Source organism: Passer domesticus, chromosome 14 (assembly GCF_036417665.1).
Source record: "Passer domesticus isolate bPasDom1 chromosome 14, bPasDom1.hap1, whole genome shotgun sequence".
Lineage (NCBI taxonomy): Eukaryota > Metazoa > Chordata > Aves > Passeriformes > Passeridae > Passer > Passer domesticus.
In genome coordinates, this window is record NC_087487.1 from 1,972,884 (window position 1) to 1,995,863 (window position 22,980).

At 54.3% G+C, this 22,980-nt stretch overlaps 3 protein-coding genes and 1 long non-coding RNA gene across 4 annotated transcripts; 3 read left to right on the plus strand and 1 right to left on the minus strand.

Annotated features, from left to right (window-relative positions):
* Positions 1–495: 495 nt before the first annotated feature.
* On the minus strand, positions 496–7,665 carry SCAMP5 (secretory carrier membrane protein 5). The gene is made up of 7 exons (XM_064389542.1): positions 7,510–7,665; positions 6,030–6,106; positions 5,606–5,734; positions 3,802–3,958; positions 3,049–3,150; positions 2,771–2,888; positions 496–2,662 (listed from the first exon to the last, which is right to left on the minus strand). Exons 2-7 carry the CDS (start codon positions 6,034–6,036, stop codon positions 2,468–2,470), a joined length of 708 nt encoding a protein of 235 aa, XP_064245612.1. The 5' UTR covers positions 6,037–6,106; positions 7,510–7,665; the 3' UTR covers positions 496–2,467.
* On the plus strand, positions 5,732–6,815 carry LOC135281041 (uncharacterized). The gene is made up of 2 exons (XR_010347815.1): positions 5,732–6,388; positions 6,505–6,815. It is a non-coding gene; the product is annotated as an uncharacterized LOC135281041 (long non-coding RNA).
* A 5,676-nt stretch (positions 7,666–13,341) lies between the features above and the next one.
* On the plus strand, positions 13,342–14,668 carry RPP25 (ribonuclease P and MRP subunit p25). Its single transcript, XM_064388771.1, has one exon. It carries the CDS (start codon positions 13,647–13,649, stop codon positions 14,268–14,270), a length of 624 nt encoding a protein of 207 aa, XP_064244841.1. The 5' UTR covers positions 13,342–13,646; the 3' UTR covers positions 14,271–14,668.
* A 1,975-nt stretch (positions 14,669–16,643) lies between these two features.
* Positions 16,644–22,649, plus strand: LOC135280647 (cytochrome c oxidase subunit 5A, mitochondrial). Its single transcript, XM_064388770.1, has 5 exons — positions 16,644–16,977; positions 19,687–19,803; positions 20,733–20,854; positions 21,875–21,997; positions 22,494–22,649. The coding sequence occupies exons 1-4, from the start codon at positions 16,659–16,661 to the stop codon at positions 21,986–21,988; spliced, it is 672 nt and encodes a 223-aa protein (XP_064244840.1). The 5' UTR covers positions 16,644–16,658; the 3' UTR covers positions 21,989–21,997; positions 22,494–22,649.
* The last annotated feature ends 331 nt before the right edge of the window (positions 22,650–22,980 follow it).

A 22,980-nucleotide genomic window follows, 5' to 3' on the forward strand; every position in this document is an offset into this window, starting at 1 on the left:
TCCCTGGCAGTGCCCAAGGCCAGGCTGGACAGAGCTTGGAGCACCCTGGGGCAGTGGAAGGTGTCCCTGCTGGAGGAGCTGTGAGGTCCCTTCCCACCCAAACCATTCCATGATTATGGCGGCACGACAGATCTGGGGCAGCCCGTGGTGCAGATCCAGCTCAAAAGCAGCAGTTATTTGGACATCCCTCCGATACTGGCTATGAACAACCAGCAAGGACAGCGAGAGGCAGAGAGAGCTGTGCTCTGCTGACTGCAGGACGTGGGAGGCGACAGGGACCCCTCAGGAAAAGGCCAGGCCTCTTGCCCAGCAGCAGGAACACCCCATCTCTCCCACCCCGTGGGCTTCAGGAGCACCACGCTTCAATCACAGCCACATCAGCCCCACGTGGAGCAGGGACAGTTTACAAATAACCCAGGTGAGAACCAGGGGTCGAGTTTCCACGGGGGACAACATTTCAGCACTCACACGCAGGAGACACATTGGAGAGGAGCGTTAGGTGCTGAAGCAATGTCTGTTAGTTACAGCTCGTTACAGTTATTATTGATGCATCTTATTGTCAATGCAAGAGGTGAAGTCACTTAATCCATCATTTCTCAGACACGGATGACAGAGCACGTGGTTTGGCAGAGTAAGTTTTAGGCGAGCTAGAAATGGATTGCACAATATTTAAACCTGATTAAGTACATAATAGGCTTAGCAAAGGATTACTTTTCTCCTGACATTTTATACATAAATATATATACACACACACACACACAGACAGGCATTTTATCAGTAGCTGCATTTTAGTCTGGTCAAGAGACGACTGCCTATTGCAGAATGACTGGAGTGACACCCTTAAAAAGGAAACTAGTCTTGGTGTGCTTTGCTGGAGAAGAGAAGGTCCTTTTTGGGGTGATTCTCAGGGATGGGGGTCACATCCAAGCATCACTGGGGGGCTGGAGGGGACAGATACGGGGCTGGGGACTCACACAGTCCTGGCTGGTGGCACACTGAGCTCCTTCCCTGTGCCAGGCAGGAGATACTGGAGCCAAAGGGCTGCATTGGATTCTGTTTGGGCTGCTTTTCGAGGACTTGGAGAAAAATTTGGCTTATTTAAAGTGCATTTAGAGTTGAAAAGCATCTCAGAGAAGTAGCTTTCCCTACTCCTGCCCTGCAGCATCCATCCCATTTATGCTCCCACTCATAACCTTTTCCAGGGTGTGCCAGTCACCTTCCCCAAGAAGTGTTGGTCTGAGCTCAGCTGCCTCCTGCTAGGGTGCAGGATCATTATTTAATGTTCAACATCCCCAAACTGAGCAGGAATTCGGGCCTGACAGGGATTTCTGCACCAGGAAAACTCAGGGCCACATCTCACCACGCTTTTCAGGAGCGCAAGCGAGCAGGAGTCCTTCCCTCCAGCCTGGAGGTCTCCTTAAGAGACTTAAATTAGCACAAACCTCCAAAGCTAACGGGGACAAATCTTGGCCTGGCTATTTCCATGAGCAGGGAGACTGCTTGGATGTGCTGGGACATGGGGTGGCAAGATTTGACCCGCAGCCTTGCCCAAGCGTATGTCCTCTGAGGAACGCTCTGATGCTTTTACAGCTGCTTTTCAAAACAGAAGCCTTTAAAAAAAACAGACTCAGGATGCAGAATCTGCAATGGGATGGTTGTATCCCACAGGGAAAACCTGTCCTTGCTCCCCAACACACACACACACGTGCACACACACACACTGGTCCTCCACGTTGAAGTGTAAACTACTCACAACACCACACACTGAGAGAAGTTGTAGATCCTGAGCCAGGGTGTAGATTAGGAATCTCTTGGCTTCCAGCATATCAACAGCAAGATTGAGGGTTTCTTATATTTTTTTCCCTTTTTTTTTTTAATCCTAAATCAGCCAGCCACCTGCTAGTTAAAATGCAAAAGAAAAAAGGAGAATTCCCAGGATTGCTTGCCCTTGCTGAGATAGTGGCAAGTGGCTGGACACTACCAACTGAAAGAGAAAACTCACACATGTCAAAAACCCGAGGTTCGGGGCTTATTCCAAGAGGGAAGATGGGTGCTGGTTGCTCTTTTTCCCTTTTTGGGGGCATGGGGGGGCTTTTGGCTGATGAGGTTCTAACGTACACCTATCACCACAGTAATTAAAAAACCACCACCGTACACTATTCCACAGGGAAAAAGAAGACACGTGAACGGACACTGACTACCACGCACAACAAGAGCCCTGCAGGTCAACTCACGGCCTCTTCAGAATGAAAAAGAAAAGAGAAAAGAAGAGCTCAAGACAAGAAAAACAGAAAAAAAAAAAAAAAAGAAAGAAAAAATCCCAAAGGATCTCGTTACAAAGACGGGAAAAGAACCACCATTATGGTACACTCTGACTTTCTGAGACAGCTGCAGAAACTCGGCTCAGGCTTCCTCCTCCCTTTTTCCCCCCCAGCTCTTCCTCCCGAGGACAGAGTCCTGCTGCTGCTCACATCTCGTTGGAGTAGGTGTAGTTGGGGGTGGCCGAGTACTGCGTCTCGTGCTGCATCATGGCGCCCTGCGCCGCCCCCATGGCCGCGTTCTGGGCCGCCTGCTGCACGTGGGGATTCTTCCAGGCCCCCGTGGTCCACTCCTCCTGTGCCTTGCTGAAGCTCCCGCCACTGCCCCGGTAGAACTTGTGCACCTGCAGGGAAAATCCAGAGGGGCTGAGCGCCTGCAGCTGGCACGGCGCTCCCGGGGTGGCAGGAGGGCCACCCAAAGAGATGTGGAACCCGTGTGTTTGCTGCCATACCATGGTGAGAGCAATGAAGGAGAAGACTGCCATGGCTGTGAAGAGCACGGTGGGGATCAGCATCACCACAGCTGAGCCCACGTTGGTCCCAAAGAAGGAAATCGCTGCAATCCAGCCACTGCAAGGAGATGGAAACAACTGGTTCATTCACCAGCTCTCCCAAGCTGCCAGCAGCCCTCCCAGCTCCTCAAACCATGTTCCCCAAGGAGAGAACCAGTAAGGACACTAAAACACCACAGTGACCACCCTTGTACCCAACACAGCAGCATTTTCCTTACCAGACCCCCCATCCAGGGATCCCCACTGCCTGGATAATGCTGATCACCAGCTGGGCCATGAAGGTGAAGAAGAAGGCCATGAAGCTGAAGGAACTGTCTGTCCTGCAAGAGAAGGTTCAGTCACTCCTGCACCTCCATCCCCGCTGCACTCCAAGGGAAGGGAGATGCTCCGACGTGTCAGACCTGGCCATGGTTTAGCAGGAGGGTGATGAAAAGCAAAATTAAAGTCAAAGGAGAAACTACAAGAGGCTGAAGGTGGTCAAGGGACAGCTGGGAAGGCCATGGGGCACCAGACCCTCCCTATGGCTCAGTCATCTGAGCTTGAGGACATCTATGTTGGGACACAGCTCTCGTCTCACACCACCCCACATGGGGAATAAATACACCCCTAGTTCTCTAGCTTTGGGAACTGACCTCAACACCATGGGTAATCCATACAAACACCTCGAGGATTTGTGGAAAAATGTAAGAGATGCCTCAGGGATGAGAGGGAAAGTGGCACCCCAGCTGCATCCTCACCGCTGTCCCCCACCGCTGCACAGAGGCACAAGGAAGGTGTCCTTACATCACCTGATGGGCATTTGGCCCCCAGGAAATCCCAAACACTCTGGTTTTGAAGGTTAGAAAGTAAAGCTAAAGGGCTGCACAGAAAGGAATTCCCCCAGTTAGTCAGGCAATGCCCCAAGCTAAACACTGACCATTTAGGAAGGAAAACCAGGCAGAAAGAAGCCAGGCTCAGGTGCGACCACTTACTTGAAAGCTTTGTAAATAGGTCTAAACCAGCAGACATAGGAGCAGGGCGTAAAGAGAATGAGCCAGAGAATTGCCAGTCCAAAATTTACAGCTCCGCCGCCTCCAATGAGCCACGCGAGGCAGCCCACGAGATTCACTGCCAAGGTGATGCTGTTCACTGCAAACACACACACACACAGAGCAGAGTAGCACGGACGCAAGGGAGGCACCGAGACACCAAGGACCCCGACCCCAGAGTCTTGTCCTAGCTGGAATTCCCTTAAATTAAGCTGGGAGCACATTCCCGGGCTGGCTGGGGTCAGGCCTCAGCTGAGTGTAACAGGAGGAAAATCAATGTATCACTCAGAGTTGTAATTCCCTAAGCAGTTCCTGGGCTCTGAAGATTGGCAGGAGTTGCTCCTATCGAGCCAGGACACATTTCCACTAACAGAAGAACACTGGAGGAATTGCGGTGAAGTTTTTTGCTTGCTCCAGATACATCTTTGCTGAAGGAGCTTGTGCAGGAGCTCCCCGAGCACCACTGAGAGCCAAAATCCTGAACTCCTGACCCCGCCTTGCCGGTTCAGGGGGTGACACATTTCCCTCGCCCACCCCTGCTTGGGATCAGGCCACACAAGGGCTCCGACTATGAGTCCCAGCTCAGCAGACACAGGACAAAGCAGAGAAGGCTCAGCTGCATTCTGACGCCTCCGAGTTGGGAGAATGATTCATTATTTCGACGAGAGCGAAAGCCCTCCCACCGCCGCCTGCCTGAGAGCTGCAGCTGGCAAGGGAAGGAGCTCAGCTGCCCTAAAGGACACGAAGGGACCTTCCAGCCACTGTGCTGGCTGTCTGAGGGGTGGTGGGGAGAAAATGACCCAGAGAGGAGCTCCAGAGGCAAAACCCAAGGGACAGCGCCTGGCTCTAAGAGCTGGTGCTGAGGAGCAAGGACCAATCTCTGTTACATTAAGAGGAAGAACATCCTGGTTGGGATGGGGAGGGAACTGAACCCCCCCAAGAGAGCTTCCCCAGGGAAGCACAGCTTTTTTCCTCCCATGCCTTAAACAAGTGAACCCTCCTGACATGATGAAGCTACCCCAGGGTCACCTCCCTGACGGGACACAGTCCCAGGGATGCCAGCCTGGTGCCATGCCAAAAGCAGGAACACACAACCTCTGTGGTGTTAACTCAGCTCTTCCTAACCTGCCCCTAAAGCACAGGGCACTCCCTGGGCACTGATGCTTCCAAAGTTCAGAGGAAATGCCTGATAAGGGAACTGAGTTCTAGAAAGAAGTGAAATGCTGGTGCCAGCTTGTCTAGAGTTGTGCACTTTTCCACCTATGCTGGGGTGTGACCTGTCCCTGGCTCTGTTCCCTGCCCACATTTGGTGAAGAAGAGAGATCCAGGATAGCTGGAAGGGCTGGAAGCTGGTGACAGCTCTGTTAGCACAGCACGGCACACAGAGGCATGCAAGAGGAACAGGCAAGCTCCGGGAAGCCTCAAGCTCCACGTTTTGGGGAGCAGGCACACCAACCCTCCAGTGTGAGCCGTCTCCTCCTTACAGCAGGATGTCAACAGCACCACCAGTGACCCTGGGACACTGAGCCAGCTCCACAGCTCCATCCTGGAGGCTGGCAGGGCTGGGATCCGTGGGATGCTGCAGCCCACCTCTCATTCCTGAGTTTTTACAGGAGACACCAAGGCCTGGAGGGGGAGAAGGGCTTCCCCTGACCTTGCCCTGCCCTTTCAGCTGGCAGCTCCCAGAGGAGCAGCCTTTGGAGAGGCAAACAAGTCCCACTGGAGCCATTCCCACGCAGCCACTCACGCATCCAGAGGTAGTAAAGCCGCTTGGCCATGGTCCGGTGCTGCGGCGGGATCTCCGCGTCGAAGTCCTGGTAGAAACATGGCTTCAGGGGGATGAACTTGGGCAGGGGAGGGAAGTTGTTCACCTTTTCTGCAAGGGAAAGTTTCACTGCTGTCAGGCACTGCCCAGAGTTCAACAAAAACCAAGAGGCTTCCTAAATAACCCCAAGAATTGACAAATACACTGGTGTTTTTTACACAGGAGTAAAGGATTCCCCATGGAAACCAGCACCAACCCAGCCAAAAGGTTCAAATTCAGCCCTCACTGGATCCACACCTGTGGATTCATGGATCCTGCAGCCATGGACACCCGCCACCCCACCGGTGACTAACAGGGTGACATTATGGCCAGAAAAGCCCACGATGATCTCCAGAGCCCCCCGTACCTGCCATGCTGGCACACGCTCAGCCTCTCTGCTCCTCAGGAAAAATACTTGGGAAAAACGTGGGAGATTCAGCAAAGCTGGAGGAGAACGAGAGAAAAAAAAGTTGATTGAAGTGGTCAGGGACGCCTGCAAAAGCCTTCACCTTCCCCTCGTTCCCAAACAACTCAAGGACAGCAGTTGGCTTCAATTCTGTGACACTCTGGACTGTCACACATCCAGGCTGGCACCTGGCTGGCAGTGTGATAAATCCTGGCTCCCCTGGCTCAGGCTTATGCACCAGTAAAGGCAGAAGATTACGAGAGGATCCAGTGATGTGTGGCCTCCCACTACCAACTGACCTACATCCAGGAGAGGGCCAGGTAGGGCAACAGGGAAAGGAGGTGGTTGTGGGCAGATTGAAACCCTCAAGTTCATGACCTGCCCCCAAAATAATTCTTTAAAAAACGTATTATTGTTATTTTTTGCTGAATTCCAGCACAGGGGACTACCTGGTTGCCTGGTAGCTGCCATCTCTGCAAGCCCAAGCCAAAAACAAGGCCAAAAAGGGAGCAGAAAATCACAGCAGAGAAATCAGCAGGAAAAAAAAATAAATCAGTGGCGATTGTCACTAATGAGTCACTTGAGTGCCTGGCTTAACAATTACTCATGTCATTTGGCACCTCATTCCACAGCATGCAGGTGGGAAAGGGGGAGCTCGGCATCCCAGGACCTTCCCTGACCAGTCCATGCTCAGCTGTGTGCCAGATGTGAAAATTACGGCGAATAAAGCCAAAAATGAATACCTGAGGTTTTAAAGAGAAGCGTGAAGATGGCGTATCCCCACCTGCCTGCCGGTTTTGCCCTTTCCCAGCTACCCAGGCAGCGGCCAACACATTTCCCAGGACTCGGGGTCCCGGCAGCCGGTGCCTGGGGCTCCCGGCAGGATTTGGGGGCTCTCTCTGGGGGTCTTTTGGCACGCCAGGGCTCGCCGTGCCCCAGATCCGCGGCAGCCCCCGGATGCCTCCATCCCGTGCTATAAATACGAGCTCCGCCCGGCCGGCCCGAGCCACGCGTGCCGGGAGCGGGGACACACGGCCCGCACCAGCCTGGGGCCAAAGCGAGAAATCCGGTGGGGGTTTGTGCAAAATCACAATATGGATGGGAAAAGGACGGGGCATCACGGAGGGGATGCACCGAGGAGAAACCGCTCGGGTGCGTTTGGGGAGGGCAGGCAGGGCTCGGCATCCCCGCTCCCACGCAGCCCCACCTCAAAGCCTCCCAGCAGCGGCCTGGGTCGGGGAGAAGGGCGGCCCGGCCCCCGCTCGGTGCCCGGTGCACCCACGCGTGTGCAGGGGCACCGGGCCGTCCCCACGCCGCGCATCCCCCCCCGCAAGCGGCTGCAGAGCGGGAGGTCGGTGCAAAGGGCGGTCAGCCCCCTCGGGGGGAGCACCCAGCGCCCTCAGGCCGAGGCGTTTCCCCTCTCCACACCGCCGGCACTCACCACGTGGCGTGACCCGTCCCGTCCCCTCCGGTCCCCGGCGGGTGGCGGCGGCCGCCCGCCCGCCCGGTGCTGCTCCTGCCGCAGCGACCGCGCTCTCGCGAGACTGCGGCGCCGCCGCCACCCGCGCTATGGGCAGCGCCGCGATCTCGCGAGAGCGCCCGCCGCTGTCCAGGGTCCTGATGCCGCCGGATGGAGGGGCGGGGCCGAGGGGGAGGGGGCGGGGCCGCGAGGAGGGGGCGGGGCCTTTATTGGGGGCTCTATAGGGCTGGGGGTCCCATGGGGCTGGGAGTGTTCTATGGGGTTTGGGGGATTCCATGGGGCTGGGAGTACTCTTGGGGTTTGGGGAGCTTTTTAGGGCTGGGGGCTCCATGGGGCTGGGAGTGCTCTGTGGGGTTTGGGGGCTCCATGGGGCTGGGAATGTTCTATGGGGTTTGGGGGCTCCATGGGGCTGGGAGTGCTCTTGGGGTTTGGAGGACTCCATGGGGCTGGGAGTGCTATATGGGGCTTGGGGGCTTTATAGGACTGGGGGCTCCATGGGGCTGGGAGTGTTCTATGGGGTTTGGGGGACTCCATGGGGCTGGGAGTGCTCTATGGGACTTGGGGGGCTCCATAGGGCTGGGGGCTCCATGGGGCTGGAGTGCTCTAAGGAGCTTGGGGGTCTTTACAGGAATGGGGGGTTTATAGGACTGGGAGTGGTCTATGGACCTTGGGAGCTCTATAGGGCTGGGTACTCCATGAGGTAGGGAGTGCTCTATGGGGCTTGGGGGGCTTTACAGGAATGGGGGCTCTATAGGACTGGGAGTGCTCTATGGAGTTTGGGGAGTTCCATGGGGCTGGAAATGCTCTATGGGGCTTGGGGGGCTCTATAGGGCTGCCGGCTCCATGGAGCTGGGAGTGCTCTATGGATCTTGGGGGGCTTTGCAGGAATGGGGCCTCTACAGGGCTGGGAGTGGTCTCTGTGCCTTGGGGGGCTTTATAGAGATGGGGATTCTGTGGGGCAGGGGTGCAGTTACCCCTACCCAGGGCATGGCAAGCACTATGTGGGTAGAAGACCACCCTCAGAAGGGCAGGGGCTCTTGGGGACAGCCCCTGGCAGGGCACACTTTATTCAGGAGGCAATGGGAAACCAGCAAGTCCCCACCAGCAGGGCCGAGTTTGGGGTACTCCATGTCTTGATGTGCTTCCTCAGTAATTAATTGCTTGCATGAAGGGCAGAGGACATTTTAATTACTTTTGCCAGTGATGCCAAGGTTGGGATGTGGAGGGCAGGGAAAGGGACTGGACTGATTCACAGACAGGGTTCAAAACTCCTAAAAGGGATATAGATCCCAAATCAGGCTGAGAGCTCCATAGGCTGTGTCCCTTGTTCTCAGTGTCAGCACACAGAGTTCTGTGCACACCACTTGGACCTCCTGCCTTGTGAGAATATCAGTGAAGTGTTGTGAAAATTGCTTTATTTTACAACTAAATCATCCTCCCTTCCCGGGGTGCAGCCTCGAGGGTCAGCAAGGACAACATCCCACCAGGGGAAGATGAGAACAGCTGGGCAAGGAAGCAGCAAAATCTCTTTACACCAGTGAGCCCTGGTGGCCAAACGCCTTGGGCAGGGGAACAGCGTTGCTGTGGGGATGCAAGGAAGGAAACCTGGCAGAATCAGGGAAAATGCCTGCTCCACAGATGGTAAGGTAGAGGGAAGCAGGAAAACCAGTGTGCCACAGATGACCCCATAGCAGGGGGCCCAGCTGTCCACTCTGACCCCTTTCTGGGTCTTGGACCCTGAGCTGCTCCCCTCAGAGAGCAGGGACCCCTGCACATCCAGCTCCATGCCCTGCCCAGCTGCAGGGAAGGAAAGGGGGGTCAGGGAGGGGGTCATGGATTCCCACTCCTGCCAAGCCCTGGGGATGCTCAGTGCCTTGGAGAGCTGCTCTGGCTCTGCCTGTGGGCACTGAGCACGCTGGAGATTTGGGGCTGGATTCTTGTCCCTTATTTCTTTCTCTCCAAGCTTTTTCTCACCTGAATTTCCTGCCCACCTGCATCTCTGCTGCCTCAGCAGCTTCCCATCCCACTGAGGCTTTGGGAATGGTCATGTACAGAGCTGATCCTTGCCCTCAGCACTACCACATTCCTGTCTGCCTGCAGGCTTTCCAGTCAGGGATAGTGAGGAATCAATCCAGGGAGTGCCTGGAGAGCCAAGGGATAACAGGGGGAAGAGCCTCCCTGCCCATCCCACACTCCCCAAGCAGGGCAGGCTGGGGAGGAAGGGCAGGGCCAAAGAAAAGGCTGGATCAAGCAGCAAATTCCCAGCAAGCAAACAGGTTCAAAAACAAGGAAATCAATCCACAGGTCCAGTTTAGGCTCAGTCTGTCAGTGGAGTCCAGACCAGCTGCAGCTGAGCCAGAGGCCAGTTCTGACATAGCTGAGACTAGGACTGAGACCCCTGGGCTGAGCTTAAAAAGAGCTCCTGGGCCATGGGCAGGGTGGGTTGGATCCCAGGTGGGGTTGGTGAGGAACATTCAGGTTTATTAGTGCCCTCAGGGTCCTTACAGCATCCCTCTGCTTATCATGCTGGAGCTCTGCAAAGGGATTTGTCTTATGAAAGGGATTTTTCCCTTTTCTTTTACTGTCGGGCTATTCAAAACGAGGATTATCTTGAGCTCTGTAATTTTCTGCTTACGGTAGGGATAAGAACTCAGCAGAGAGCTGGTGCCACCCCAGGATGCTCCAAGGGTTCCTCTGGCATCTTGGCACAGCCCCTGCACCCTGAGCTGCATCCTCAGGGCGCTGCTCCTGGGAAGCAGCAGCTCCAGGACCCTGACTGGGATGGGGACAGGGGATCCCTGCAGCTGTGGCATCCTGGAGGTCCCTCTGCCCCCCTTTTGGCCAGGGTTACAATCCACCCTGGCATCAGCCCGCTGCCCAGTGCAATGTGATGAGAGGCTGCGACCTGAGCCGCGCCGATGTGACGCAGAGATGGGCGAGGGCACCGAGACTTTCCTTGTATCGGATGCTCCCACTTTCCGTCCTGCTCCCAAGCAGGGCCACCTTGCATGAAAGAAAATATGGAGAGGGCAGGTGGAGGACAGGGGCTCAGGTTACTGCTCCTCTCCAGCTGCCCTGATCTCTGTTAGGAATATGTTTCTGGGGTTTTTTCCCCACTTTTCCAGGTTTGTCTGGGCTCCGTGCTGTGTCCAGCAGCCTTCTCCATTCTTGCCACCAGCAGCTCTCCTCTTGGCTGCTCTCCCAAGCTCACACTCCTGTGGGGTTGGGACCAGTCAAGAGGGTCCCACAGGGATTTGGAAACCTTCTGGCACTGGAATGCTCAGAGAGAAACTGTAATGGAAAAGGGGAAGCAGAAGCCACTCCCTGAGTGTGGGTCCCACTGTAACCAGAGTGGCTGCTCAAGAAGGACAGACAGAAAATACTCAGTGTGTAATTCCTTTACTCTTATTTTTTCATCCCTCCTGCCTTTCCCATTTGCTTCTTCTCCATTTTAAAGGACTCCCCATTCTCTTTTCCAGCTTTTGTTTCCCTGACCCCCCATGGCTGGAGCTGTCTGTGCCTTTGTCCCCCCATCCCTGCTTTTCCTCTCCCACACCACTGAGCTCATTTCAGCTTTTCCTTGGCTTGGAGTAACCCATCCACTCTGTTGTCCTCCAACAAATAAGCTGACAGGCTAATGAATAGCTTCAGATGGTAATTAGCAACGGAGTTGCTAATAATGAATTTCATTTACATTTTAAGCGCTGCAGAGGGAAAATAAGCCCCTGTCATTAATGCCCTCACTGCTCCCAGCACAGCCTTGGCCTTGAGGGGAATGCACCCTCTGGAAGCCTTTCTGTGATTGCACCTCTCTCGCCTCCATTTCGGAGGCTGTGATAGGCAGAGTTCATTAAGCAACAATTAGAGATGGAGGGGGGGAGAAGCTGCTGCTGCTTCCATCATCTGATGGTGGGGAAGCGCCATGATGCCATGGAAAATGGGCCACGGGAGGCAGGAGCTGGTTCTGGGCCAGGAAAGAAGGGATGGATGGTTCAGGCAGCACCAGGGATTCATGTGCCTTGCCCAGAGCCCTGGAGCTGTCAGCCCTCTATGTCCACTTAACCCTCCCAGGCTACCTGGTTAATGACCCTGAGGGATTTCTCAGTCACTAAAATCCTTCCCCATTATTTCCTCAGGGGTTTTGCACATTTTGAAGGCAGGAATTTCCATGTGGGGTTTAATTCATCCCTGCCTGCCCAAGGAAGGAGCCAAATGCCTTCTGCATGGATTCCATTGTCAAACGGAAAGATGGAGAAATGTCATTGTTTTTTCTCATAGCAGTGAGGAATCCATGGTGGGAGCACAGGGAATAGGTTTGCTCACTACTGCAGAGCACCAGAAGGGACTTGGCAATGCTCAAAGCCTGGATCTGGTGCTGGGGGTGAGCCTGGGAGTGTTGCCTGCCCTGCCTCAGTTTCCCTCTCTGTGCCCAAGGAGCCTCAGGGAGGGTTAGATGGATTGGGAAACAATGCTCTGCATCTACAGGGGTGTTCCAGCACGCTGCTTGTGGATGGAAGATCCCATCCCATCCCATCCCATCCCATCCCATCCCATCCCATCCCATCCCATCCCATCCCACGAACCCACCCATACCCTAATCCAGTGTTTAGATCAGGAGGTGTCCAAAATCCACCCCATTTAGGCAGTGATATCCACAGAAAGCTGCTTTGGGGGCCACAGGGACGTGGGATCCTCCCTAATAGGAGGTGACAGCCACATCCTGCCTTCACCTCCACGGACATGGGATTTTTATTTTTTTTTTCCAAGCCCTGCTAGCAGTGAAACCAATCCAGGGGCCTCCAGAGGCCGATAAGATTTGACTGCAAGTCAATACTCACATGTCTTTCCACTGTGCAATGATCCCCCGGCCAGCGGGGCGGGAGGGGACAGGCAGGTGACAGGGGCGGGCAGAGGGCCAGCCTGGGGCAGGGACATCGCCTCTGCTCCGGGAAGGGATTGGGGGCAGGAAGGGGACATCTCCTGGCCTGCAACAGGGATTTTCTGGGATTTATTGCCAGTACATGTAATGGTGAGCCCACAGTGGGCAGCTCCACACTGGGAGGTGAATGAGGGACAAGGACTGGGAGAGCAAGGGGGAGAGGGATGGGGGAGGAGGAGGAGCAGAGGAGAGGGAGAGAAATTGCCCGTGGAAACCAGCTCTGCCACGGCATCTGCTCCCCGGAGCTTTGGGAATTGAGAGGTTTTCCTGCCGGCAGAGCCGGGGCTGAGGCTGCGGGGTGCTGGGGGGAGCAGAGCCCTGGCACACTCGATGCCATCTGCCAAGGCTTTCTCCTGGCTGCGGGTTCCAGTGGCTTCTCTCATGGCTCATAAGGGTCGAGCTCAGACTCCAAAGTACTTCCCGAAGTACCTGCTGCATCTTTGTGCCATGCCTGGGCACAGCGTGGCTGGGATTCCGCATCCCTCTGGGAATGCTGCAGGGCAGGCAGGCAGGGTGACATTTGCGGTTAGCAGAGGGTGTCCTTGTGAGGAGCGAGCGCCGACAGAAGGGACCAGGTTCTCTTTAAGGGGGCAGGACTTTGGGAACATTATGAAGGCAAGAGTGAGCTTCTCCCTCTGCCTTCCACCCTCCCCTCCTTCCCTTCTCTGTTCCGGGACAGAGACCTGGGCTCCCTGCCCTCCCCTTTGCCAGGCAGGGATGAAGGCAGGAGCTGGGTGCTGGGATGGGCGGCTGAGCAGGGGAGGAGGAGGAGGAGGAGGGGAGGAAGGGGAGGGAGAGGGGGAGGATCTGCTAATTACACAGAACAGCTCTGGGGGCTGCTGAAGTCCAGAATGAAGCAAAGAGCAGCAGAAGCGAGTGCTGCAGTGGGAGCGGAGGAGCCCAAGCATCACCGAGAGCTGGAGCCGGCTGTTATCCCTGCTGGGAGCAACTGGGAGCACCCGGGGGATCCTGCAGCCCTGTCTCCCACAGGAGACAGCCTCTGGCACTGCTACCGAGCCCACTGCCAGCCCCCGGAGAGCCGAGGAGAAGGGGCTGGTGGTTGCAGCACGCAGGGCTGGGCTGGAGGGCAGCGAGGTCAGCCCTGCTATGGTCGCGGGGGGCTAGGAGCCTGTGTGGATCCACCGGGAAGAGGTGAAGGATGGCTGCCGAAGGAGGGAGAGCCAAGCCCCTTGCCCAGTCCAGGATGGAGAACTTCCGAAAGGTGAGGACCTCGGAGGAGGAGATGCCATTGCCCTTCCCAGACCTGCCCCCGGACGTGGTGGAGATGAAGGTGAAGGAGGGCAGCAAGATCAGGAACCTGATGAACTTCGCCATGGCCCAGATGGAGCTGAAGGGCAGGCGGCAGATCGTGTTCAGTGGCTGCGGCAGGGCGGTCACCAAGACCATCACCTGCGTGGAGATCATGAAGCGCAAGCTGGGAGGGCTCCACCAGGTCACCAAGGTACGCTACAAAACCGTGCTGGAGGTCTGGGAGAACCAGGACCCGCCGCCCGACGGTCCCGCACAGAACCTGACTGTCCACAAGAACGTCCCCTCCATCTGCATCCTGCTCTCCCGGGACCCCCTGGATCCCAACCAGGCGGGGTACCAGCCCCCCGAGCCCCGGCATGAGGCGGGAGAAGACACGTTGGGATCCTCCACCAAGGGGCTGAAGCGGCCGCTGCCGCCTCCCTGCGAGGAGCTGCTGCCCAAGAAGATGCAGGTACAGGTGTCTGACAGCCCCAGGGGCACGGGGACCACCGCTGGCCAGCAGGACCACTGACCCCAGTGCCTCCCACCCCACCAGCCAGGTATCGAGGCAGGAATATCCACTCATTCCGGGGTCACTGGTGGGCTGCAGGCTCCCCCTGACCTGTCCCCACTTGCTGCTCCATGACCCCTGTGGATGGGGATCCCCAGGTTTGGTGTGAGGGTTAAACCCACCATGGCTTGGTTATGGATTGAAGCAGATGAGCATGTGGGGGGGGAGCTGGTGACCTGTAATTCAGCCACCCAGGGACACCGTGACCAGCAGCCACATTCTGCAGCGACTCCCAGGGAGCCAGAGCAGCTGAGGGATGCCCGGACCAGCACCAGCGCTCCCCACTGCAACGCCTCATCCATCAGGAGACATGGGTTTGCCCCAAGCTTGTTGGAATAAAACCTTCATTATGAAACCTGCTGCTGAGGAGCTGTTGGAGTTAATAATACCAGGCTCAGCATCCTGTGAGGCCATGATTCATCCCAAAAAAACCACCCAAACAAGCATGGGGGGTGGTCCCTCCCTGCACCCTCAGAGCCAAGCACTGCACTGTGCTGCCTGCCTGTGGGACAGCACAAGGAAACAAAACAACTCGCATGGGATTCTCTGGAATCTGGTCTGGAGTGGGGGGAAATCACGGTGCGGGGAGCTGGGGGCAATGGAAGTGTTGGGCAGGGGGTTATTGTGGGTGGATGCAGTGCCCAGCACAGGATGAGGAGGTTTTGGGGTCATGCCTTGGCTGCAGAGTCCTTCAGACAAAAATCCCTGAGAAAAATCCCTGCTACTTCCAGGGGGTAAAGAGAAATGACAGGAAAATAAAAGCTCTTTAGAAATACTTGAGATATGTCTATGGGAAAATGGGGGGACCGTCCTGGCTGCTGGCCATGGCATGGGTCAGCACAGTGAAGGCTGCTGCCAGCTCACAACGAGGGGATCCCAGCCAAACTCTGCCCCTTGGAAGAACGGGCTTGGGGTCTGCTGTGCTGGCACAGCAGCACCTGGAAAAGCCCCAGTTCCAGTGGGGACAGGGGACATTTGGGGGATGGGTTATGGGATGCCAAGCCCTGCTCCACCTGGTTCCCTCTGCCCAGCACCCAGCAGCACTGCAGGATGAATTAATTGGGATTAAGGAGCCAACCCTTCCCAAAATCCACGTGTGAGGGATTCTCTGGCTGCAGCTGCCTTATCTCCCTGCCTCACTCCCGCTCTACAGGGACAGTCAGCGTTCTCTCTTTGTCAAGGGCTTGCTTGGCTGGGAGCGGGAATGAAAGGAGAGGAGGAGGAAGAGGAGGAAGCAGGGGCTGTTTTGTGAGGCAGTGACCTTGTTATCTCCCTCAGCAGGCAGCTGCTCCTGGAGCCAGAGGCTTGTGCTTATCTGTCCTACTGCAGATTGATTCCCTTCACTCTAACATTCATTTCCAACGGTTTTTTATGATCATTTTAGTGATCATTTTAGTGATTTTTTGGTGCATTTGGGGATGGTAAAGCTTTGGGCTCTGTCCCATCCAGCTCTTCCCACTTCCTTTCTTCCGTGCAGACCCCATTCAAGATGAACCCTTCACCCCACACAGGAGCAGCAGGTACAGACACCTACCCCAAATGCATTAAAAATCACTAATAAAATTAATTAATATACTTGTAATTAATGAATCACTCTGTAAACACCCTGATCAGAGCCTGAAGAGTGTGAGAGCCACACAGTTAAACACTAACAGCCCTTCACCTCCACTGCTGCCACCTCACATTTCTCTGAGCAAGGAAATAAGAATAAAAACCACTTATTTTGCCTTATTTTGTTAATTTACGAGATCTTTTTAATGGATTTCATAGGCAGGTAGTTTCCAATCACAGAGGCAGCACTGGGGATTTTACCCTCCTTGCTTGCTTTGCTGACTGTGGACTGATGGCTTGCTGCATGAGAAAATAGTAAAAAATAACTGTTAAAAAGAAAAAAAAAGAAAGAAAAAAAGGAAAAAAAAAGTAAACAGGATGATGACATCGGGGGACATGGTGGGTGGAATAATCACGATGGTTTTGTGCGGCATTGCTGAGGCACAGCCCCAGGGACGAGTTTTGGGGCGATTTCGTGCCCGGGCCGGTGCGAGGGTGGCTGAGGGCAGCAGCGCACGGTGCGGGGACAGGGACACACCGAGAGAACTGGGGAGCTGGCAGCTGAGCCCATTCCCCTCACAGGGACCGAGCGCGGCCGGTGTCCATTGACAGGGACGGGGAGGCTACACTGGGGCTGCGGGGGTCGGCTAAATGGGGGCGGCAGCAGCCCGAATCCCTCAAAAACGAGCCTGAATCCCTCAAAAACGAGCCCGAATCCCTTAAAAATAAACCCAAGCACTCCCTAAATGCAGCTCGGCGACCGCAAGGACCGCCACAGCCGCGCCCCTCACGCACAAAATGGCGGCCGGCCCCGCCCCAAGATGGCGGCGGTCCCGCCCCGCCGCGCCCCCAGCCCGCCCCGAGGCCTCCCGCCCTCTCACGCTGCCGCTCCGTCCCCGCCGCGCCGCCGTACCCGCCTCAGCGGCCCCCCCGGCCCTCATCTCCGTCCCTCCCTCCCTCCCGGTGCGGTGCGGGAGCCAGCGGCGCGCCCCCGGTTCCCGGTGCTGTCTCCCCCCTTCACAGCCCGCCGCCATGCTGGCCGCCAGCGCCTCTCTCCTCCGCCGCTGCGCCGTCTCCGGCCTCCGCGCCGCCGTCCGCCGGCCCGCCGGCCCAGCAGGTGAGCGGCCGCACTCGTCTCGGTGCGTGGCGGCGCGGTTGGCGGCCGGGCTCCCGGCGCGGCGGGGAGCGAGGCCGCGCGGCCCGGCGTGTCCTTGCGGTGACCCCGCGGCCTAGCGCGGGCCGCTCCCGCCGCTCCGGCCCGGCCACCGGCGCTCCCCCGCCGGCACCGCCTCAGCCGGCACCGCCTCAGCGGGCACCGCGCACCGCCCGCGGGCTGCCGCGGCGGCGGCCGCGCCTTCCCGGCGCCCCCGCCAAGGTGACATTGAGGGAGGGCGGCGGTGACCTCCGTAGCGCCGGGTCCGCCGCAGCTCCGCGCCGGCCCTCCCTCTCCTAATTAACACCCCAATTCATTTTATTTATAATGCTAACGCCCCAGTTAACATGAAGAGTAGGAGGACCAGCCGCAGGCAGCGTGCTGTGATGGTGGCCAGGGTGGCAGGGCTGGAAGACGGAGGCTGCAGAGAATGCACTGGCTGTGCATCGCAATTAATAGCTAATTAACTTCTGCATCGCAATTAATACCTAATTAACAGACACTAATAATGCTCGGAGACTTGTGCGTGCCTCTGCTGAGTTAAACAACTGCCTTAGGGAGCCTGTCGCTGCGTCTTGTTAAATAATAAGCACAGGATTTCTTAGATGCTGCTCAACACCCTTGGTCTTTTGTTATTTTAAATCCACTAAAATCTTTGCTCGCTGTTCCTTTGAGCTGCCGAACCCCGGCTGCTCCTGGGCCTCGTTTCTGGTAGGCTCTGTGTTCTTCTTTGCCAAGATGTTGTGTTTCAAACAGCCCACGTAACACTGCTGCGACCCCTTTGCAGGGGGGTTCTGTTGCTGCAGAACCTCCCCTGTGTAATCCCTGGGCTCCTCCTTCTCAGGTTTTCAGTAAATTAATGTTTTTCTTCACGTGGTTTTTTCTTCTGTGCTGCTTACCAGAGAAACCGCCCAATTCCGGCCCTCACAGAGAAGCTCTGACATGTTTTTTGTGTCATATTAGGTGGTTTTAGGCTTAGTGCCTGTTGGGTTCACTTTAAAGCGCAGGTGCTTGCCCTTTGGTTCTTCCTTGAGCTGGGAATCTCTGCCTGGATAGGTTGGCTGTCACTCACACGTCATGTGTGTGACAGTGACCTTGGTGGACCCTGCTGGAGCTCAGGGCAGAGGGACTCTCCAGGTACAGATATAATCATCAACATGGAGAAGATGCATAGCAGCAGTTGGGAAACACACCCTGGAAAGCCAGAGCTTTAATTCTTCTGGTCTGTATTTGCCTCCTGGATCCAGGGAATAGCTTTGTTGAGAAAAGACTTCAGATTTTGACTTAAAGATGGCATTTGAATGCTTCAATTGAGGCTTTTCTCCAGCTGAGATTTGCTGTTTGTCTGTAGGATTTTTTTCTTTTTGGGTGGGAAAAATAAGGATTCTCCTTCAGCCAGCTGAAACCTGGAGGGTTTTCAGCAGTGTCCTGGGAGCAGGAGCATTTCCAGAGCCCTGCTCTTGCTCTGAGCTCAGCTGTGCAGGTAATTTGTTGCAGGGACAGGGTCAAAGGTCTGCTTTGGAGCTGGGGAAAGGAGGGGGAATTTCCCTACAGGGAAGAGCATTTTAATTCTGTCCCGGCCTCTTGTTTACTTTTCCGTAGCTAAAATAAATAAAGCTATTTTCATGCTTCCATTGCATAAACCAGTATTGCTGCTGAAATGTTGGACTGGGTTAAATTTTGTTAAAAAAGCAAATTGCCTGCCAATTAGGCTGCCATTAATGAAACCAAAGAGAAGTATATCAGCAAAAATATAACCTGCTTGTGGTGTTGGTTTTTTTGGTTTTGTTTTTAAATAAAACCCTGTAGTTGATCACTGTGAGTGGTTCATGCTGGGTTAAGAAAGAAAAAGTCAGGAGCTAAATTTGACTTCTGTGAAGCAGAGCTTTGAGCTCCAAGGTCGTGTCTGGTGTGTGACCTCTCTGCAAATATTAGTGGAGTGAGATTAGCAGTGGGGAAAGGAAGCACCAGGCTTGTGGTCCTTCAGTTTAGTTCCCTTAGAAAACTGTTCCAACCTTTGTGGGGTAAAAAAAGACAGGTTCATCCAAAAAACCAGCAATTTGTGGTGGTGCTGAGTGAAGAAACTAATTAATGATCCTATCAGACTAATTTGAGCATTAGCATACAATCTGCTTTTTGTGATTAGTTATCAAATATTAATACAATTGCAACCTTGAGATCCAGGAGTTTTCTCTTGGATAGACACAGTGATCATTTTTTTCCTCCTCCAGCCCTTCTGTTGGAAGGAATATCTCTCATCCCTTTGCTTTTGAGACCTTCTGTAGGAATTGCATGGAATTTAATTGGTGAGGAATGTGCATGTTAAAGCTTCTCAGTCTCACTTGGCTGTGGGAAGAGGGAGAATTCTCTATTTTACAGAAAAAGGAATGCCAGAAAACCTCTTGAGGACTGGTATCCAGAGCTGGTTTTTGTGTGTCTTGCCCTGCTCTGACCAGTGCTCTGGGAACACTTTGGAAGTCTGATATGGAAAAAAGTAGACACTTTGCTACAGCATAAACCACACTATTTAATAAGTTACATCCACCCAGGGCTCATCCAGCACTGACTGTAACAAGGGAAATCCATATTTTATGGATTTCCAATCCTCTTGGTCAGGACTAAAGCAGTGTTACCTTCCTTTTGCTCAGTTTGTTCCTTTTTTCCTGCGCTCAGCTGTGCTTCCTGCCCGCTGCTACTCTCACGGGTCACAAGAGTCTGATGAAGAATTCGATGCTCGCTGGGTGACATACTTCAACAAGCCAGATATCGACGCCTGGGAGCTCAGGAAAGGTAAGTTGGAGAGCAGGGAAGCATAACCTGCAGTAAACAGAAGTTTTCTGACCAGAAATAGCAACTTCAGTTGGCGTTTTGTGGGCTCCCTATCCCTGGGAGTGTCCAAGGCTGGGGCTTGGAGTAACCTGGTCCAGTGGAAGGTGTCCCTGCCCATGACAGAATGGTGGACTAGATGATCTCTGAGGTCCTTCCAACCCAAACTATTCCATGATTCCAGCACCTGGATGGGAGGGAGAGTGGTGTCTATGAGCTCTGAGGTGCTCATTTTTCTTTGGCTAATGGCTTGGCCATAACTCCCTGCAGATTTTTTGTCTGGGTGTCTCCAGTTGTTTGCTGTGGAGTTGCCAAGTTTTATTAAATTTACTCCATTTTTTGGGGTGGTATAGGGCTGGGGGTATCTGTAGGGAAGTGTGAGGTGTGTGCACAGCGGGGATAGGGCTGGGGTATGTGCATGGGGCAGTGTGGGGTGTGTGCACAGGGGTTATGGGGCTGGGGGTGTGTCCATGGGGCAGTGTGGGGTGTGTGCACAGGGGTTATGGGGCTGGGGGTGTGTGGAGGGCAGTGTGGGGTGTGTGCACAGGGGTTATGGGGCTGGGATATCTATAGGGCAGTGTGGGGTGTGTGCACAGGGGTTGTGGGGCTGGGGGTGTGTGTAGGGCAGTGTGGGGTTATAGGGCTGGGGTATGTGTATGGGGTAGGTGTGTGGGGCAGTGTAGGAGCCATACAGTGGGACAATTCATCTTTTAAGGCCAATTATGCCTTAAAAATGTGATTTCATACGCAGATAATTGCAGCCAGAGGGATCCTTCCAGCAGCACCTGCTGGTTTTTTCTGTCAGAGAGGAAGGGAGTAGACAGCAAGGGGTTCCTTTTGAGGTCATGACGAGCTGGTGCCAAGTTCCCCGTGGTGTTTCCTTGTCTCCACAGGCATCAACACACTGGTGGGTTACGACCTGGTCCCCGAGCCCAAGATCATCGACGCGGCTCTGAGGGCCTGCCGACGGTTAAACGACTTTGCCAGCGCTGTCCGCATCCTAGAAGTTGTAAAGGTGGGTGGAGTGTCGGAACCCAGAGCATCTCTCTGGATGCCCTGGATGTCTCAAAGTCCTGGCAGGGGCTCGGAGACCCTGGCAGGAAGCCAAAGACACCTGGAAATTCGACCTTAATTCATAGAGCAAATTGCCAACCTTATATAAAGAATTACAGGCCACAAAAGTTTAAGTGGCACAGTAGTAGGAATCACAGGGTGAAGGGAAAAATTTTAGAGCACTGTACAGGGGGGGTTTGTATGTTGTACAGGGGGGTTTGAAATCCTGTACATGGGGGTCAGGGGTTCTAAGATGGAGGGATTTGGGCGTGCCCTGTCCTTCTTCTCTCTTCTCCTTGGCATCCAAGTTCAGGATGATGTTGGCATGTGTGGATTGGTTCATAGTGAAAGTGCACTTGCCAACAAGGGCAAAAAGTATTGGAAATTAAAGGTAAATATCTAACACGTAGTTTTTACTATAAAAGAGACAACCGCCCTGTGGGCGGGAGAGAGTGCCCTTGGCTGTCTTGCTGATCAGACCTTGGCTGGACAGACAGAAAAACTTTGTAGACAAGGAACAATAAACTCAACTGAAGACCAAAAGCAAGAGTCCAGACTCCTTCTTGGAGAGCGTGGCCTGCCCAGAACCACCTTTTCCCGTGCTGGGGCAGAGACAAGTGACAGCCGACCCCGGCAGGTGGAGCTGCCCTGCTCCATTGCCACAGCCTGGCAGCAGGGCAGCTTTCCCTGCTGCAAAGGGAAACCACACTTTCCTGCTGCCACAATCAGTGGCTCCATGATGAGCACGAAGCTTGCTGGCTTCTTGAGGGACTGAGGGAAGTAGCACAGAAAGCTCTCTTGGGGAACACCTGAAACCAGCACCTGAAACCTGAATCCTGCCTGGCCAGGAGAAGCCAGGACTTTTATTTCAGCCCTAGAGCCAGGAACTCAGCTCTGCCACAAGCAAGGGATGAAGTGGGATGCTTTGGAAATGAGTGTTTTGAAGTAATTCCATTCTTTGTTTTTTGGGATTTTTTTCCAGGACAAGGCAGGACCCCACAAGGAAATCTATCCTTACGTTATCCAGGAGCTTAGACCAACTTTGAGTGAACTTGGAATCTCCACTCCAGAGGAACTGGGCCTGGACAAAGCATAAACCTTGTTGGTAAGGTTTGATGTTGCTTCCCAGACCCTTGGCATGGAACTCCTGTACACCAAACCCCCTGGCAAAGACAGCATAGGCAAGACCTAAGGTGTCCTAATCCCAGACTAAAATAAAGCCCTAAATAAAAATCCTCGTGGAAGTGAAGCCTCTTAAGTCAGTTTCCTCAGGTGATGACCAGTGTCATGTTCTTGTTTTAATATTATGCTTAGAATAGAGATACTATGTGTCAGCCTGCTGCAAATAGTGCTTGATTCTGGATATTTTAAGTCCTTCTCCTCCTCCTTGCCCTGGGATACAATGTGTTGGTGCCAGGGGTCCTCAATCAGCTCTGCTGGGAATGCAGTACCTACTTTTTTGAGCTGAGCATGGTTAAACAAGGCTTTGAAGGTAAAAGACATGGAAATAATTTGGGACCTCATGGAAACTTTGAGGAGATTCTAGGCTGCTTCTTTAATGGCTTTTTTTTTTATTTTTCCCCTCTTATTTTCTGTGCCAGGTGGATCACTCACGCGTTCTGCTGATGCTACCAGATTGTACACTGTCACTTGGAGAGACAAACTTTAAATCTTTCCTGGCATAACTTCTTCCTTTATTGAGTCACAATGGAAGTGCCATGGAGTTGGGCCTAATAAAGGAAAAACTGGTTAACTGATGTGGTACCAGTGCTTTGTGTGGTTATTTCCTGTTGCTTTGGTAGGGGAAAAGAAGGAACAAGCCATAAATGTGCTCGTAGGAGCTTCTGAATTGTTATTTACTCTGCAAAGCCCGTGCCAGAGCCTTCCCAAGCACGAGGCTCTGGGAGGGGAAGAGAAGGAGCTGTGTGGAGAGCATGGTTCCTGTGTGCACAGCTTTGGGGGGAGGCATTTCCCTGGGATGGTGTCCAAAGCCTCAGATGTGGGCTGGGGGCTCCTGATTGCAAGGGTCGTGTCCCCATCAGGAAGGGGATGTGTTCTGGGATAGATATTGTCCCTGTTTTCCACTCA

Bases quoted from the DNA above. Each gene is read 5' to 3' on its own strand.
- LOC135280647 (XM_064388770.1), top strand. From the start codon at position 16,659: ATGGCGGCCGGCCCCGCCCCAAGATGGCGGCGGTCCCGCCCCGCCGCG. The intron at 16,978-19,686 runs GTGAGCGGCCGC...TCCTGCGCTCAG, and splicing joins CCGGCCCGCCGGCCCAGCAG to CTGTGCTTCCTGCCCGCTGC. The intron at 19,804-20,732 runs GTAAGTTGGAGA...TTGTCTCCACAG, and splicing joins CGCCTGGGAGCTCAGGAAAG to GCATCAACACACTGGTGGGT.
- SCAMP5 (XM_064389542.1), bottom strand. The intron at 3,959-5,605 runs GTGAGTGGCTGC...GTGTGTTTGCAG, and splicing joins GCTTTACTACCTCTGGATGC to TGAACAGCATCACCTTGGCA. The intron at 3,151-3,801 runs GTAAGTGGTCGC...CTTCTCTTGCAG, and splicing joins CCTATTTACAAAGCTTTCAA to GACAGACAGTTCCTTCAGCT.
- RPP25 (XM_064388771.1), top strand. From the start codon at position 13,647: ATGGCTGCCGAAGGAGGGAGAGCCAAGCCCCTTGCCCAGTCCAGGATG.